At 43.8% G+C, this 18506-nt stretch overlaps 1 protein-coding gene across 2 annotated transcripts in view; it reads left to right on the top strand.

The window, feature by feature from the left end:
- FER1L6 (fer-1 like family member 6) overlaps positions 1-18506 on the top strand; it is a 402024-nt gene that overhangs the window by 237853 nt on the left and 145665 nt on the right. For both annotated transcript variants that reach the window (XM_033934878.1, XM_033934877.1), the window contains exon 23: positions 1352-1462. In XM_033934878.1, coding sequence (XP_033790769.1) covers positions 1352-1462 — 111 coding nt within the window. The remainder of the gene's footprint in view (positions 1-1351; positions 1463-18506) is intronic.

Genomic DNA, 18506 nt, shown 5'->3' with positions numbered 1-18506 from the left:
CATTATTTGCATTTGGATGTTTTGGAAACATAAGATAAAAATCAATTTATTAATTTTTCTATCCTGTCCTCTCCAAAGAGCTCAAAACGGGTTACAGGCTTACATACATAATACTGTATATAGTTTACAGGTTACAATTTGCCATAGTTACAGTGCAAAGTTTTTTAATACAAGTTTTTGTCCTAACTTGACACAAACTAGGGATCTAAAATCAATATATATAACTAGTGTTTAAGCCCGTTACATTATCGGGTGCTAGAATATATGTCTGGCTGTCTTTCTTTCTATCTGTCTCTCTCCCTGCCCCCTATGCAGCAGCAGCATTTCTTCCCCCCCCCCTCCACTTCCCTGTGCAGCAGCAGCATTCCCTCCCCCTCCATTTCCCTGTGCAGCAGCATTTCCCTCCCCCTGCCCCACTTCCCTGTGCAGCAGCAGCAGCAGTATTTCCCTCCCCCTCCACTTCTCCGTGCAGCAGCAGCGGTATTTCCCTCCCCCTCCACGTCCCTGTTCATCATCAGTAGCATTTCCCCCTACCCCCCTTCCCTTCCCATGGTTTGGCCTGCTCCCTTAGTCCCTTGCCGCCCTCCTCTTCCTGCGGTCTGGCCTGCTTCCTTAGTCCCTTGCCTGAGTTTATTTTTAAGTTTAAAGGTGCCGCGGCGGCTCCTCTCACAATCCCTGCCTTCGTTGAAGCCTTCTCCGACGCAGGTGCGGCTTGTGAGAGGAGCCGCGGCGGCGGCTTTTAACTTAAAAATAAACTTCGGCTGGTAGGGCCGTATTTCCTGGAAGGTGGACTGCCGCTTCGATGGCTTGAGGAGGTGGAGAGCAGGGAGGCCAGCGCTTTTCAATTTCTCTGTTGGCCACTGGCACAGCTAAGTGCATCGATGCCATCAAAGAGTATTTTGCAGTTTGACAAAACCTGTTTTTCCTATGATACAAAAAAACCCTGGAAACTCACTGGACTAAGTGTATGAGAGGCTGCTGAAAAGTTCTCAGCGGTGAAGGAAGCGATCAGAGACAAGAAGACTTCATATAAGGTATAAGGAAAAGGACATAACGGACGAAAACTGGAAAAAAGCACAAACAGCATCAAAACAAGTGCCATAAGGCGGTGAGAGGAGCCAAAAGAGACTATGATGTGACATCAGGCAGGGAAGAGGGCAGGAGAGGAGCGATTCTCACCCCCGCTACCCCACTAGTTGTGGGCTTCTCATATAGGCACCCTGTTATAAAATCAAGCCCTAAATTTCAGTACATTTGTCTTACCATTGCAGAAATTCTGTTGCCCTGAGAGAGACTGGTGATGTTCCTGTTTATATTGTGACTACTACATGATAGCTGATTTCTTTTGTAGATTTCTGAGTCTGGCACAGAGAATCTTCCTCCCGTTGAGACCCCTGATGCAAGTCAGATCTATCCTGTTCCTGCCAACATCCGACCTATTCTAAGTAAACATAGAGTCGAGGTATGTAGAACAAAACCAATGTTTATTATTATTCAGAAAGCCTTCTTCCTTATAACTAAATCATTATACCGTGGACTGTCAGAAAAAATCATACATTCAGCTTTTTCAACTTTACTGATTTGCAAAACTAAATAAGTACAAACACTTATCTTCCTAGTAGAACGTTTCTCTTTTGCAGGCTAGATATAAAGCACTTTAGATTGTACAGGATGCAGTGACACATGGTGGGTTTGAATCATTTTGAACATGTTATGCTAGTATTGAAATCCGTGCATTGGCTACTGGTGGTTCATGGAGTTGTTGGTGCTGGTTTATAAGGCCTTGGTTGGTTTGGCACTGGTTTAGCGACCGTCGTTAAGGGCACAGTAAGTTTTGAGAATCCTCCTCCTGATCTTGCCTTAAAGGTAGACCGAGGGGGAGAGTGGCATAATTGAGAGAGAGGGAGCAAATGTATGCGGAGGGCATCAAACTTAAAGTTGGCCCATGGCATCACGGTCCCTTGAACCAGTCTTGCCCCTAGGGTATCGTATTCAGAGGGAAAACAGTTAATTTGCTTGCCAGACACCCTGCATATACTCTATGCAATAACAAGAAATGCTGCCTTTTCTATTTGTGACCCAGTTTTGTGGAATAAGTTGCTTGCTCAGTTATGAAATCTTACAGATTTATCTACTTTTAAGAAGCAATTTAAAACTCATTTATTTGCTCAGACATTTTTTCCCTTGATGTTTAATGTATTGTATTCTGCAAATGGTAGGCATGTGGGAATAGGCAGGGTAAAATGGTTTTAAATAAATAATCAAGAGAGTATTGATCATGATTTTGTGTTTCAATAAATAAACTGTTCAATTCCTACCTCAATGACCTGTCTAAAATGGGGCTGACCAATTTTGGTCAGAGGTTTTGGTAAACTGAAGGGAAAAGTTTAAAGTATTTATCAAATCACAAAATCATTAAAAGCCTCTTCTTTTTGACATTGTCTTGGAACCTTTGCTGTTGGCTATTCAACAGGCAGAGGGGGATACAGGGTATTCCTTATGCAGGTCGGGAATATAAAGTTTCTGCATATGCAGATGATATTTTGCTTCATTTGAGGAATCCTGAATCCACCATTCCATATTTATTGGATTTAATTGATAGATTTGGTAAATTTTCTGGTTATAGGATAAATTGGAATAAATGTACATTTGCCTAAAATGACTTTTTGATTCATTTCCTTTTATATGGAAGGATGAAGGCATAAAATACTTAGGTATTTGGATACACAAAACTGTGGAAGAAACGATGAAAATAAATGAAAAATTGTTACTGGCAAAGGTTACAGAGATGTGTGAGCATTGGAATCCTTTACATTTGTCTTGGTGGGGGAGAGTTCAAACAAAAAACAAAAGGAATTGACCCCAAAATATCCAAAAAGAAGAAAATCCAGAGAAAACCAAAAAAACTCTGTGGAGTGATGATGTTCCCAAATGGACTTTATTTGAAAGTATCAAAGTTCCAAAGGTACACTAAAATCATCCACATAAAAGTAAATCATCCCCATAAGAGCCTTAAAGGACCTAGTCCGCTAGGGATACAGGACCCAACACGGTCCTTGTTTCGACAAAAAGTCTTCTTCAGGGGTCCCTGGGGGTCCTATAAAGATGAGTACGTGGGAAACAATTGTGTGGTGAACCGGAAGTGAGACACTGCTTGCATTTGCAATGGAAAGGGGGGAGATTTCAAACAGTTAAAATGATGATTTTGCCTGTGTTTTGTTACCAAATGAGTATGATGCCAGTGTTTTTTCAGGGGTCCTTTTATAAGAAATTAAATAGTATACTCACTAAATTTGTTTGGCTGGGGAAAAATGCTAGAATTGCTTTAGTATCTTTACAAAAACCAATCACAGCGGGTGGGGTAAATTTTCCAAATTTTTATAGGTATCATCAAGCCTATATTATGCATCAGGGTATGTACTGGATCCTTCCAGAGCTCATGGAGCATCTTCCAGACTGGTTGAATTTAGAATGGCAATTGATGTCCCCATTGAGAGTGCCTCACTTATTAAGTATTAAGTTACCAAACTATGTTAAGGAGAACATTATTTTATTAGATACATGGAAAACTATAAAATATATTAATAATTTGTCTGATATTCAAATAGAGAAATCCACATGTCAGTCATTATTGGTAAACTCCAAGATACCAATTGGTGGGACGAAGATTGCCTGGAAGCATTGGATGAAAGCAGGCAAACAAGTTCAAGTTTCAAGTTTATTAAATTTTGATTTTACGCAATATCCAATATTTCAATGCGTATTACATAATTGTAAAAGCCAGGGATGACAGATACAAATACATATAAAACTATTATACAGACTAATCATTATGTTCTATTAATACAAACTGAAACAAGTAGGTAAAAGGGAGAAATACAATTTATACAATTTATACAATTTATAAAATTAATTAAAAATGAATAATAAAAAAAAAACCATTTAAGGTTTGTACATAAGGGAAGGGTCAATTTAGAAAAAAGAGAAAAATTGTGAAGGAAATTAATTAATAGAAAGAGCTGAAGGAAATTAATTGATAGAAAGAGCTTTGGTTATTTTAAAATGATTCATGAAGGAAGGTAATGTTAGGAATAATTAATCTATTTAAAAGTAGAAATTTTTAGTATAAAGAATAAATAAGGATCCAGATTAGTATTAATAATCTTTTTGAATGAAGGGAAAAAAAGAGGATTAAGATTAAAATTTAAATTTAAAAAAAAAAGCACTTATAGTTTCCGTGTTGATGTCCTACTCATTTGATTCTTTAGAAAATAAGTACTGTGTTTTTGAAATTATCTATCTATGTATTGAATGAATCTTTATAAAGAATGCTTTTCAGATCGCGTTTGAATTTGACTAATGATGGTTCGTTACGTAGATAAATTGGTAAATTGTTCCACAGTAGGGGTGCTTGTACTGAGAATATAGTTGCTCTTCTTGTCCCAATTATTTTTAAAGAAGGAATGGTTAATAAGTTTTGTTGCGTTGATCTCAGTGTCCTTAGTGAAGAGTAAGGGATTAATAGTCTGTCCAAAAATAGCGGCTCGTGTGATTGTTGAATTTTAAATGTTAATAGTACGATTTTAAACGTTATTCTGTGTATAATAGGTAGCCAGTGTGCATCTTGAAGGAGGGGTGTAACATGGTCATATTTTTTTGAATTTGTTATAATTTTTATAGCTATATTTTGTATTATTTGTTGTCTTCTTATTTCTTTATAAGTTATGCCACAGTAAACGTACTTTAGATGATGTTATATCTCATGGAAAATTGCTTGAGTTTTCACAATTGCAACAGTCCTTTGGTATCTCTAAGACTCAAATTTATAAATGGTTGCAATTGAAGCAAGCCATTCAGAAAGGGTTCCCTGAATGGAGAAATTTCAAAAATGACTTTAGTTTGCAGATCCTATACTTTCAGACAGATTCCTTAGGGCATCAGGCCTCCCGGTGGTATAAATTGATATCTGACTTATTGAATAAAAAAACTAAAGGACATTTGGAGCATTGAGATTAAACAGCATATTTCTGTAGTTCAATGGCCACGAATTTGGACTTGGAGGATGAAATGTACAATGTCTGCATCTATGAGACAAACTTGGTTTTATTCTGTTACATAGAAGCTTTTGGGCCCCTGTGCGTTTACAAAAAATAGATAGTTCTAGTTCTAATAGATGCTGGCATTGTCATACAGACATTGGGACATTGGATCATCTGCTGTTTTTTTGTCCTCCGATACTCAGATTCTGGAAATCGATATGGGGACAGATCAATGAAATTCTTGATTCAACATTTCCGCTGACATATGATATGATCATATGCGGTACCTTATTGCATGTTAAGCCCCCATTAGATTGTTATAAAAGCCGGCTTTTATTGATAATGACAGGGATAGCCATCCAAATGATAACGAGCAATTGGAAGAGTTCTGACAGTCTCAGCTTCCCTTTCTGGTGGGCAAGTTTATGTTCTATGTATAAATGTGAAAAGATGAATGCAGAATTATTAGGGAAGAATAAGGTATTTAAATTAGTGTGAGGCCCGTTAGCAGCTTTTGTTGCATCTATTTAAGTTATATCTCTTTTCAAGTTAAGTTAGGTTTGGTTCCATACACATCTTGGGAGGGAGGGGGGGTATTTCATAGCAATGTATTGGAATATGTCTATATTTCGGGTTTGTAAAGGGTTGGGAGGATAATGATGATCTTTTAAAATTTGTTGTTCAAAGGTGTGTTTTTATGGTTGATATCTTTCAAATGTATACATTTGTATTGCACTGTTCATTTTGGAAAATAATAAAAAAAAATTACAAAGACAAAAAAATCATTAAAAGCCTCTTCTGATCCAGTCCATATAAAAAATTTAAAAAAATTTGAAAAAAAACTGCCTTGGATAGAGATATTCTCCTTGAGTTTAGATACAAAGAGGGGCATTTTTGATAGGACGTCTACATCAAATTTGGACGCTTTGGAAAAAACATCCAGAAATAAATTTCCATTTTCAAAACAGCCAAACAAATATCTTTTATTTTTGAAAATGACCTATGTAGAAGTTTTAGTCCTTAGAACATCTATATTTTAGGTCACTTTCAAAAATAAAAGGGTCCACATCAAAAATGTACAAAAGCAAGTCTTGCAGATGTACCCAACTACCTTGTCTGGGGGAATCCCAATCAGCTAAGCCGGTTTTGGGGAGTCCTGCCGGCTCAGCTGATGGGGGATTCCAATTTCTCTCTCCTTCCCTCCCTCACACTCACCGATCCCACAGCCACCTACACAGAGACCCCCGCCCTATATCCCTACCCTCCTAATATCCCCTGACAACCCCCACACCCCCTGTACCTTTCCTCTGCACAATTGGCAAGAGGGATGCCCATTCCTTCTTGCCGCTGGGCCCCATCGAACAATGACACCCCATTCCAAACCATGGCACTTCCTGAACACCCAGCACCCCACTCTGACACTCCTCAAACTCCCAGCCCTCACCCTGACACTCCCCAAACTCCTAGCACCCCTCGCTGATATCAATGACAATCCGGTGGGAGGGTGCTAACTCCCTCCTGCCGGCAGGCCTACCTTCAATTATCAGTGCCAATTAAGCCAATTTAAAAAAATAAATAAGTTAGGTATCTAGATTATAGAATCAGGGCCTATGTGTCTGTTCATAATACTTCAACCAAAAATTGAAATAGAGAACAAAAAAAGGGGCCCGCATAGTAACAGTAAATGACGGCAGATAAAAACCTGAATGGTCCATCCAGTCTGCCCAACCTGATTCAATTTAAATTTTTTAAATTTTTTCTTCTTAGCTATTTCTGGGCAAGAATCCAAAGCTCTACCCGGTACTGTGCTTGGGTTCCTACTGCTGAAATCTCTGTTAAAATCTACTCCAGCCCATCTACACCCTCCCAGCCATTGAAGCCTTCCCCAGCCCATCCTCCACCACCAAATGGCCATACACAGACACAGGCCGTGCAAGTCTGCCCAGTACTGGCCTTAGTTCAATTTTTAGTATTATTTTCTGATTCTAGATCTTCTGTGTTCATCCCATGCTTCTTTGAACTCTGTCACAGTTTTACTCTCCACCACCTCTCTTGGGAGCGCATTCCAGGCATCCACCACCCTCTCCATAAAGTAGAATTTCCTAACATTGCCTTTGAATCTACCACCCCTCAATCTCAAATTATGTCCTCTGGTTTTATCATTTTCCTTTCTTTGGAAAAGATTATGTTCTACGTTAATACCCTTCAAGTATTTGAAAGTCTGAATCATATCTCCCCTGTCTCTCCTTTCCTCTAGGGTTTACATATTCAGGGTTTCCAGTCTCTCCTCATACATCTTCTGACGCAAGCCTCCTATCATTTTCATTGCCCTCCTCTGAACCGCTTCAAGTCTTCTTACGTCCTTCGCCAGATACGGTCTGCAAAACTGAACACAATACTCCAAGTGGGGCCTTACCAATGACCTGTACAGGGGCATGAACACGTTCTTCCTTCTACTGGCTACACCTCTTTTTATACAGCCCAGCATTCTTCTGACAGCAGCCACTGCCTTGTCACACTGTTTTTTCACCTTTAGATCTTTGGACACTATCACCCCAAGGTCCCTCTCCCCGTCCGTGCATATCAGCTTCTCTCCTCCCAGCATATACGGTTCCTTCCGATTATTAATCCCCAAATGCATTTCTCTGCATTTCTTTGCATTGAATTTTAGTTGCCAGGCATTAGACCATTCCTCTAACTTTTGCAGATCTTTTTTCATATTTTCCACTCCCTCATCAGTGTCTACTCTGTTACAAGTCTTGGTATCATCTGAAAAAAGGCACACTTTTCCTTCTAACCCTTTTGCAATGTCACTCACAAACATATTGAACAGGATTGGCCCCAGCACTGAACCCTGAGGAACTCCACTACTTACCTTTCCAAGCGACTTCCATTAACCACCACCCTCTGGCGTCTGTCTGACAGCCAGTTTCTAACCCAGTTAACGACTTTGGGTCCTAACTTCAGCCCTTCAAGTTTGTTCAACAGCCTCCTATGAGGAACTGAATCAAAGGCTTTGCTGAAATCTAAGTAAATTACATCTAGCATACGTCCTTGATCCAGCTCTCTGGTCACCCAATCAAAAAATTCAATCAGGTTCGTTTTGCACGATTTATCTTTTGTAAAGCCATGTTGCCTCGGATCCTGTAACCCATTAGATTCAAGGAAGTACACTATCCTTTCTTTCAGCAACACTTCCATTATTTTTCCAACAACTGACATGAGGCTCACCGGCCTGTAGTTTCCTGCTTCATCCCTGTGACCACTTTTATGAATAAGGACCATATCCACTCTCCTCCAATCCCTAGGAATCACTCCCATCTCCAGAGATTTGTTGGACTCGCCAGAACCTCTCTGAGCTCTCTTAGTATCCTGGGATGGATCCCATCTGGTCCCATCGCTTTGTCCACCTTCAGTGTTTCAAGTTGCTCATAAACACTCTCCTCCATGAACTGCGCAGAATCTACTCCATTTTCTCGTGTAACTTTGCCAGACAATCTCGGTCCTTCTCCAGAATTTTCTTCTGTGAACACAGAACAGAAATTTGGTTTTTCCTCATCACTCTCCACATATCAGTTCCCAGCATCTTTTAGTATAGCAATTCCATTTTTCATCTTCCTTCTTTCACTAATATATCTGAAAAAATGTTTGTCTCCCATTTTTAGCCTCCTACTAAGATGCACTAAAAAATGGCATGCAATATCAGGGCACTTCCATTTGACAGCACTTCCCTTTGGGCTGGCCACTACTCTGTGAATCTTCACCAAGGTGATGGTAGTGGCTACAGCGCATCTACGCATGAAGGGGGTACAGGTTCAGCCAATCCTAGATAATTGATTAATCTGGGCACCATCCAGGAAAGCCTACTTGTTGGCAGTAGCGTGAGTTATCCAACTCTTGCAAGAGCTGGGTTGGGTGATCAACTTCTGGAAGAGTTATTTTGTACCAAGTCCTTGGAGTACCTGGGAGTCCGATTCGATGTGGTGGAGAGCCATCTATTTCTTCTAGAGCCAAGCAAGCTGAAATTGCATCAACAGATTCAGGATATCCTTGCGCTTGAGGCTCTGACAGTGCTGGGGGGGGGTGTCAATGGTGATATCCATAGAGCTTGTCCCCTGTGTGAGAGCTCGCCTTCATTCTCTCCAGGATTCCCTAGTGTCCCAGTGGTCTTCACAGTCAGACTCACCTCAGATAGCACTGCCCTGGACACTCGAGGCACTCCGCAGCATGCAGTGGTGGCTCAAGATGAAGTCTCTGGCAAAGGGCGTTCCCCTCAAGATTTCTTCCAGGATAATACTGATGATGTACACCATTCTATTTGGCTGGGAAGGGCATTACAATGGCCATTCTGTTCAGGGTTGATAGTCGCCTTGCCAGCAGAAATGGTCCATCAATGGACAGGAGATGTGTGCAATTTGGTTGGTCTTCAGCGCCTATCAATGAACCAAGAAGGAAAGCTGTCAGAGATTTCTCAGACAATGCCATTGCAGTGGCTTACATCAACAGACAAGGGGGTGCCAAGAGTACTTCACTAATGCAAGAGGCCAAGCTGTTCCGCTGGGTGGAAGCCTATCTTCTATCGCTGTCAGCAGTGCACATGGCAGGATAACATAATATAGATTCTTATAGACCGCAACTACCTCACGGTTCTGTGCGGTTTACAAATCAAAAAATACTAACAACATGGTGTAATCATAATGAATTAATCAAGATATTTGCCAAAGAGATATGTTTTCAGCGTTTTTCTAAAAACTAAATAAGAGGTGGAAAATGATATGTAAACACCAACTTGTTTTTCCCATAAAGCCATCTGATATGATAACATTTTACCAAAGAATCATTTATAAACACATCCCTTTACTGATGGAAAGTCAAAGAATCATACTATACGTAAATGTTTCCTGTTTACGAATTTGAAATGATCAAGAAGATAACTTGGCAATAATTCATTCAGAGCTTTAAAACATATACAGCCAAACTTTAAAGTGATTCTAGCCTCCATAGTCAGCCAGTGTGATCTGTGATAATACTGCGATATGTGAGAATGTGCAAGCCGACTACCTCAGCAGACAGATGCTGGATCTGGGGGAGTGTTCACTGTCCCGGAGGACATTTTCCATGATTGTACAATGCTGGGGAGTTCCGATATTCGATCTGATGGCATCAGTGACCAACAAAAAAGCTCCTCTTCTTCAGCCGAAGATAAGAGCCAGGAAGCAACAGCATGGACACTCTAGTTCAACTCTGGCCTCAGATGGGGCTGTTATATATCTTTTCTCCTTGGCCCATGATTGGAAGGATCATCTGAAGGATAACTGACTATCGTGGGCTGATGATTCTGGTCATCCCGGATTGGCTGCACCCTCCCTGGTATGCAGATCTGGTCAGACTTCAGATGGAGCAGCAATTCAATCTTCCACCGCATCCGGGTCTTCTTTCTCAGGGTCCAGCAGCCTTAGGGGATCCGGGACATTTTGGTCTTGAACGTGCAGGATTAGCAAACAAGGGATATTCAGATGTGATCATTGCTACTCTTTTAAGAACCAAGAAGCCTGTAATGGTGGCAGCACATGCCGAGGCATGTAAATCTTTCCAGAGTTGGTGCACTGCAGAGGGAGTTGATCCATTCCAAGCTCCTCTTTCGGCTTTTCTAGCATTTTCTTCAGGATGCGTTAGCAAAAGCATTTGGTTCTCTTAAGGTTCAAGTGACGGGTCTCATGTTTCAAAAGACATCTGGAGGATGTTTTCTCTGGCTTTTCATCCCTACATTGTCCAATTTCGAAGGGAGCTAAAAGACCGAAGCCACTGGTGTGGAAGCCCTTTCCAACAAGGAATCTTAACCTTGTCCTGCATTCTCTGTGTAAGGCTCCTTACAAGCCATTAAAGGAAGCAACACTCATGGATCTCACTATTAAAACTTTATTTCTGGTGGCTATTTCCTCAGCGAGAAGAGTGTTGGAGCTGTAGGCACTGTCATGCAGAGAACCCTTTCATTGATTCACCGAGGCAGGTGTTTCATTGCATACAGTTCCTTCTTTCCTTCCAAAGGTTGTTTCCACCTTCCATGCGAATCAGGAGGTTCGGCTACCTGCTTTTCATTCATTAGGCTTGAAGAAAAGGGGTAAGCTATTGATCTTGCTGGATGTCCGCAGAGTTCTCATCTGGCATCTGGAAGTGATGAATCCCTTTCGTCTTTTGGATCATCTCTTTGTGTTAACTAATCCTAGCTGTTTAGGTAAGCCAGTCTCTAAGGCTTCTGTTACAAGATGGATTCATGCAGCTAAATCCTCAACATATGTCGAGTATGCTAAGTCAGGGTTTCTCAAGTCAGTCCTGGAGTACCCCCTTGTCATTCAGGTTTTCAGGATATCGACAATGAATCTGCATAAACTTAATTTGCATACACTGCCTCCATTATATGCAAATTTATTTCATGCATATTCATTGTGGATGTCCTGAAAACCTGCCTGGCAATGGGGTACTCCAGGACCGACTTGAGAAACACTGTGCTAAGCAGCCTCCATTTATTTTGTGAGCACACTCCTCTAAGGCAGTGTTCTTCAACCTTTTTACACCCGTGGACCGGCAGAAATAAAAGAATTATTTTGTGGACCGGCAAACTAATAGGACTAAAATTTTAAAACCCCATTTACACCCCATCTCCGCGAGCTCAGTCCCCGCAAACCATCTGATCCCATCTGCACAAGCCGCAATTATGATTTTATATTGAACGTATTTTATTAAAGTATAAAAAGAAACAATATTCTGAACAATTGTGATTTTATAAATACAAATATACAGAGCATGGACCAACAAAACCCCTGTCTCCCCTCCCCTTCACATATATCCCCTCTACTATAAGAAAACTGAACAAGCCAAGTTATTATAGAATGCTACATAGAAATATCATGCTAACAGAATACTGCAGTCCCCAGTTATGTCTCTAGCAGGATATATAATTCAAATCTGATATATTCTAATGACAAAATAGAAATAAAATTATTCTTTTCTACCTTTTGTTGTCTCTGGTTTCTGCTTTCATCTTCTTTTCACTCTTTTCCTTCAAGCATCTGCCCGTTCCATCCAATGTCTGCCCTCTCCCCCTTCCATATGTATCTGACTTCTTTCTATGCCCCTCTTCCTTGTCCATCCTCCTCTCTCCTTTTTACATCATTCATTCCAGCTTCACTGACTTGTTCATTTTTATCTCTCCTACACCAGATCTAGCATCTTTATCCCTCTCTCATTTCTCTGCTGACCCCCTTTCCAGCATCAATGTCTCTCTACTTTCTCATTCCTCTCTCTCCCCTTTCTCTCATCTGATCTCTCCATTCCACCCTGACCCCCTTCCCTTCCTGTAATCTCCCTGCCAGCTGTTTCCTTCCTTTTTTCTTTATCCCTACCCTCCTTCCTTTTTTTCCTTCTCCCTTCCCTCCTCCCTCTATCCAACATTAACTCTCTTCCCATCCCTTTCCCTCCTCACTCCCAGCAGCATCTCTCCTTCTCCCTTCCCTCCTCCCTCTATCCAACATTAACTCTCTTCCCATTCCTTTCCCTCCTCCCCTCCCAGCAGCATCTTTCCTTCTTCTCCCTTCCCTCCTCCCTCTATCCAACAGTAACTCTCTTCCCATCTCTTTCCCTCCTCCCTTCCCAGCAGCTTCTCTCCTTCTTCTCCCTTCCCTCTATCCAACATTAACTCTCTTCCCATACCTTTCCCTCCTCCCCTCCCAGCAGCATCTCTCCTTCTAACTCCCTTGAAGTCCAGTAACAGCTCTCCCTTTTCCAGACCTTCCCAGCCTCCTACACAGTGGCGTACCTAGGGTATGTGGCACCCGGGGCCCATCATTTTTTGACACCCCCCCCCCCCCCCCTCCATGTAAAAAAAATTTTTTTTTTTTTTTTTTTTTTTTCAATAACCATGAAATGGAATAAATGGTCAGAATAGAAACAGGCAGTGAAAATTTTCTTTTATTGAACCTCATATATGTAACCATTATTCCAAACATAACATAACATAAATTATGTCTAAATTGTCATGACATTAGAAGTACATATGGAGTAGTTGCAGGTGATGCTTGGGACAGTTCTGATTGTGTTAGTTCGGTTTTATGTGTTTTTTGAATAGAAGGGTTTTTATTTCTTTTTGAAGGTTTTGCAGTCTGTGGTTGATATCAATTGGTTGTAGAGTTGGGGGTCGAGTGTTGCAGCTCGAATGGCTAGGAGGTTGTCGAACAGTTTTTTTCTTTTGACGTTTTTGGTTGGAGGGTGTGTGAATGGTGCACAAGTTCTCCTATGTCTGTTTGAAGTGGATTGAATTATTTAGCTGAAGAAATTAGTTACCCCCCATTCCACACACATTAATTCTCTTCCATTTTTGTTCCCATTATAAAAAACACTGATAAGTTCCCAGAAAAAAAATACATTAAAATAAGAAGTGAAAACAAAGGCCCCTACAGATGAGAACATAACATAAGAATAGCCTAACTGGGTCAGACCAATGGTCCATCATGCCCAGTAGCCCATTCTCATGGTAGCCAATCCAGGACACTAATACCTGGTCAAAACCCAAAGAGTAGCAACATTCCATGCTACCGATCCAGGGCAAGCAGACACTTCCCCCATGTCTTAATAACAGATTATGGACTTTTCCTCCAGGAATTTGTCCAAATCTTTCTTAAAACCAGCTACACTATCTGCTTTTACCATAACTTCTGGCCACTTCATTTTTAAGTTTAGATCTTTCCTTTCAAACAGAGACCTTGCTAGATGTCAAATACAGCACAAGGTAACTTCACATGGACTTAGCTGTGCAGGAAATGTGAATCTCCTCATACACCCACCATATAGTGCAAAAATGTGCAAAGGTCTGTTTTTTTCTTTCGATCACTACATAGCCTAATGCCACACAAGCAGCGCTGTTACAAACATATTCTGTAGGTCAATGCTAAGGATAACAAAGTTTCCTTCCTTGGACCAGAAGGAGATAAACCACTGGAAGAGATCCCAAAACAACACCCAAAGACCCACTCAGTGTGTGAATCAGTTGAGTGGAGTGGACTAACTGGGGGGTGGAAATGGGCCCGGAGTTTGCTCAGCAGAATTTCCCAGACCACCTCTTCCTCTCAACACATTGACACGCTGCCACCATCACCACTAGGAACACCTCACTGGGTAGGCCAGCTATGCTATAAACTTTATAAAACACATTATTATATTTTCTTATAAAGCACATATTTTAACTGACCTCTCTGACATCCTCAGCCTTTCCATTCACAAAAATAGAAGGAAGAAAAGTTCCCATTTCCTGCTGTCTCATGTCCCCGGCCTATACAATATTTTTTTTCTGCAGACCCTTCAAAAGTCTGACCAAATCCTCGTTTCACTTGCATTATAAAGTACTGAGGATGCCATCTCTCCCCAATCCCAGGTCCTAAAGTCTAAGACAGTAGCGCAAACTAATGCTGCCAGATACAGGAAAAAAAAATTTTGATTCGATTCAGCCCTATTGAATTGGTTTTTCAATTCGATTTTCCTGCCCAGTTGGGTGATTTTTTTCAAAACTCCTGGTGGGTTTTATAGCTTTTTCACTCCCTTTGGCTTCTCCTAACCACACTGGCGCTGTGGTGTAAATAAAATAAAGAAACAAAAAGGACTTTTCCTCTTTCTGTTAAATCCTAGCTCACGTTTGCAGTCCAACACCAGCTCTGGCAGGATACACATTTCAAATCTGACATGTTATAATCACAAAACAGAAAATAAAATTAATTTTTCTACCTTTTGTTGTCTGGTTATATTTCAAATCTTGTTGGTCCAAGGCTCTGGTTTTCTTCTGATAACTTGCTTGCCAGGGTCTCCTTCTTTCTAGTAACATAGTAGATGACGGCAGATAAAGACCCGAATGGTCCATCCAGTCTGCCCAACCTGATTCAATTTAAAAAATTTTTTTTTTTTCTTCTTAGCTATTTCTGGGCGAGAATCCAAAGCTTTACCCGGTACTGTGCTTGGGTTCCAACTGCCGAAATCTCTGTTAAGACTTACTCCAGCCCATCTACACCCTCCCAGCCATTGAAGCCCTCCCCTGCCCATCCTCCTCCAAACGGCCATACACAGACACAGACCGTACAAGTCTGCCCAGTAACTGGCCTAGTTCAATCTTTAATATTATTTTCTGATTCTAAATCTTCTGTGTTCATCCCACGCTTCTTTGAACTCAGTCACAGTTTTACTCTCCACCACCTCTCTCGGGAGCGCATTCCAGGCATCCACCACCCTCTCCGTAAAGTAGAATTTCCTAACATTGCCCCTGAATCTACCACCCCTCAACCTCAAATTATGTCCTCTGGTTTTACCATTTTCCTTTCTCTGGAAAAGATTTTGTTCTACGTTAATACCCTTTAAGTATTTGAACGTCTGAATCATATCTCCCCTGTCTCTCCTTTCCTCTAGGGTATACATATTCAGGGCTTCCAGTCTCTCCTCATATGTCTTCTGGTGCAAGCCTCCTATCATTTTCGTCGCCCTCCTCTGGACCGCCTCAAGTCTTCTTACGTCTTTCGCCAGATACGGTCTCCAAAACTGAACACAATACTCCAAGTGGGGCCTCACCAATGACCTGTACAGGGGCATCAACACCTTCTTTCTTCTACTGACTACGCCTCTCTTTATACAGCCCAGAATCCTTCTGGCAGCAGCCACTGCCTTGTCACACTGTTTTTTCGCCTTTAGATCTTCGGACACTATCACCCCGAGGTCCCTCTCCCCGTCCGTGCATATCAGCTTCTCTCCTCCCAGCATATACGGTTCCTTCCTATTATTAATCCCCAAATGCATTACTCTGCATTTCTTTGCATTGAATTTTAGTTGCCAGGCATTAGACCATTCCTCTAACTTTTGCAGATCCTTTTTCATATTTTCCACTCCCTCTTCGGTGTCTACTCTGTTACAAATCTTGGTATCATCTGCAAAAAGGCACACTTTTCCTTCTAACCCTTCAGCAATGTCACTTACATACATATTGAACAGGATTGGCCCCAGCACCGAACCCTGAGGGACTCCACTAGTCACCTTTCCTTCCTTCGAGCGACTTCCATTAACCACCACCCTCTGGCGTCTGTCCGACAGCCAGTTTCTGACCCAGTTCACCACTTTGGGTCCTAACTTTAGCCCTTCAAGTTTGTTCAACAGCCTCCTATGAGGAACTGTATCAAAGGCTTTGCTGAAATCCAAATAAATTACATCTAGCATATGTCCTCGATCCAGCTCTCTGGTCACCCAATCAAAAAATTCAATCAGGTTCGTTTGGCACGATTTACCTTTTGTAAAGCCATGTTGCCTCGGATCCTGTAACCCATTAGATTCAAGGAAATACACTATCCTTTCTTTCAGCAACACTTCCATTATTTTTCCAACAACTGAAGTGAGGCTCACCGGCCTGTAGTTTCCTGCTTCATCCCTGTGACCACTTTTATGAATATGCATGCTAACCATCCATCTGCCAACTCTGTCCTCCCTTTCCATTTCCCTTCCCTTCCCAGGAAGTCTGGTATCTTTCCTTTTTTTCATCTCCCTCCACAGATCCACCTTTTCTTAAATACCCTTTCATCCGGCATCTCTCCCTCCTTCCCCACCATCCCAGAGTCCACCATCTCTCCCTTTCTTTTCCTAATTACCCTCCTATCCAGTATCTCTATCCCTCCTCCACACCATCCCTTGTGTCCAATTTCTCTCCCTTTCTGTTCCTTCCCTCCCTAAATCCCATGGTCCATCATCTCTCTCCCTCTCCTCTATTTTCAGACCCATTATTTCTTCCCCCCCCCCAAAGTTTGGCATATGCATGTCTCTTTGAACACCCCCTTCCCTCCGTGTACTTCTAAATCATGGTCCCCCCCCAAAGGCCTGTCCCCCCTTAAAGGTCTGCCTATCCCACCTTGAAGGCCTGCACCCCCCTTGAAGGCCTGTCCCTTCCCCTTGTAGGCCTGTCCCCCCCCTTGAAGGCCTGCCTGCCTGTCCCCCCCTTGAAGGTCTGCACCCCCCGAAGGCCTGCACCCCCCCGAAGGCCTGTCCCCCACTTGAAGGCCTGTCCCACCCCCTTGTAGCTTCTCCCCCCCCTTGTAGGCCTGTCCCCCCTTGAAGGCCTGCCTGCCTGCCTTTCCCCCCTTGAAGGCCTGTCCCCCCTTGAAGGCCTGCACCCCCTTGAAGGCCTGCACCCCCCCCCTCGAAGGCCTGCACTCCCTTGAAGGTCTGCACCCCCCCGCCGAAGGCCTGTCCCCCACTTGAAGGCTTGTACCACCCCCTTGTAGCTTCTCCCCCCCTTGTAGGCCTGTCCCCCCCTTGAAGGCCTGCCTGCCTGCCTTTCCCCCCCTTGAAGGCCTGCACCCCCTTGAAGGACTGCCCCCCCCCCCCGAAGGCCTGCACTCCCTTGAAGGTCTGCACCCCCCCCGAAGGCCTGTCCCCCCCCTTGAAGGCCTGTCCCACCCCCTTGTAGGCCTGTCCCCCCCTTGTAGGCCTGTCCCCCCTTTAAGGCCTGCCTGCCTGCCTTTCCCCCCCTTGAAGGCCTGTCTCCCCCTTGAAGGCCTGCACCCCCCTTGAAGGCCTGCACCCCCCCTTGAAGGCCTGTCCCCCCCCCCTTGTGGGCCTGGCCCCCCCCCCTTGTAGGCCTGGCCCCCCCTTGAAGGCCTGCCTGCCTTTCCCCCCTTGAAGGCCTGTTCCCCCCCTTGAAGGCCTGCACCCCCTTGAAGGTCTGCACCCCCCTAAAGGCCTACACCCCCCCCCGAAGGCCTGCACCCCCCTGAAGGCCTGCCTGCCCCCCTTGAAGGCCTGCACCCCTTGAAGGTCTGCACCCCCCCCCCGAAGGCCTGTCCCCCCTTGACGGCCTGCCTGCCTGCCTGCCTGTCACCCCCCCCCCCCTTGAAAGCCTGCTTGCCTGCCCGCCCGCCCCACCCTGAAGGCCTGATGCCCCGACCCACCCCGAAGGACCGCTCGCCCCCCTGGCCTCCCCGCACCACCTATGAAGCAGCCGCAGCAGGATCGCGAAGTCAGCGTCAGCGATCCCTGCGCTGCTTCCTGCGCCACGGTCCCGCCCCTCCTCTGACGTCAGAGGAGGGGCGGGATCGCGGCGCAGGGATGCTGACGCTGACTTCGCGATCCTGCTGCGGGCTGCTTCACAGGTGGTGCAGGAAGGTCAGTGGGGCGAGCGGTCCTTCGGGGGTGGCGGGGGACTGAACGGCAAGGCCGGGAACACCCCCTTAGGGCTGGTACCCGGGGCGGCCCGCCCCCCCCCCCCCCCCCCCCCCCCTAGGTACGCCACTGCTCCTACAGTGGCTTCCTCCCCTTCCAGCAGCTCTCGGTACTTGCCTGCAGGAAGTTGCCGGTAAATCACTTCCCTGGCAAATTGGAGAGCTGGTGGGAGGGGAGACAGCCACTGTGAAGGCTCCCCAGGATCTTGTTCGCACATGCTGACCATCTCCC

The sequence above is a fragment of the Geotrypetes seraphini genome, chromosome 2 (assembly GCF_902459505.1).
Source record: "Geotrypetes seraphini chromosome 2, aGeoSer1.1, whole genome shotgun sequence".
NCBI classification, from domain to species: Eukaryota; Metazoa; Chordata; class Amphibia; order Gymnophiona; family Dermophiidae; genus Geotrypetes; species Geotrypetes seraphini.
Note: the sequence above shows the minus strand (reverse complement) of the source record. Positions and strands in the feature narration are given on the sequence as shown.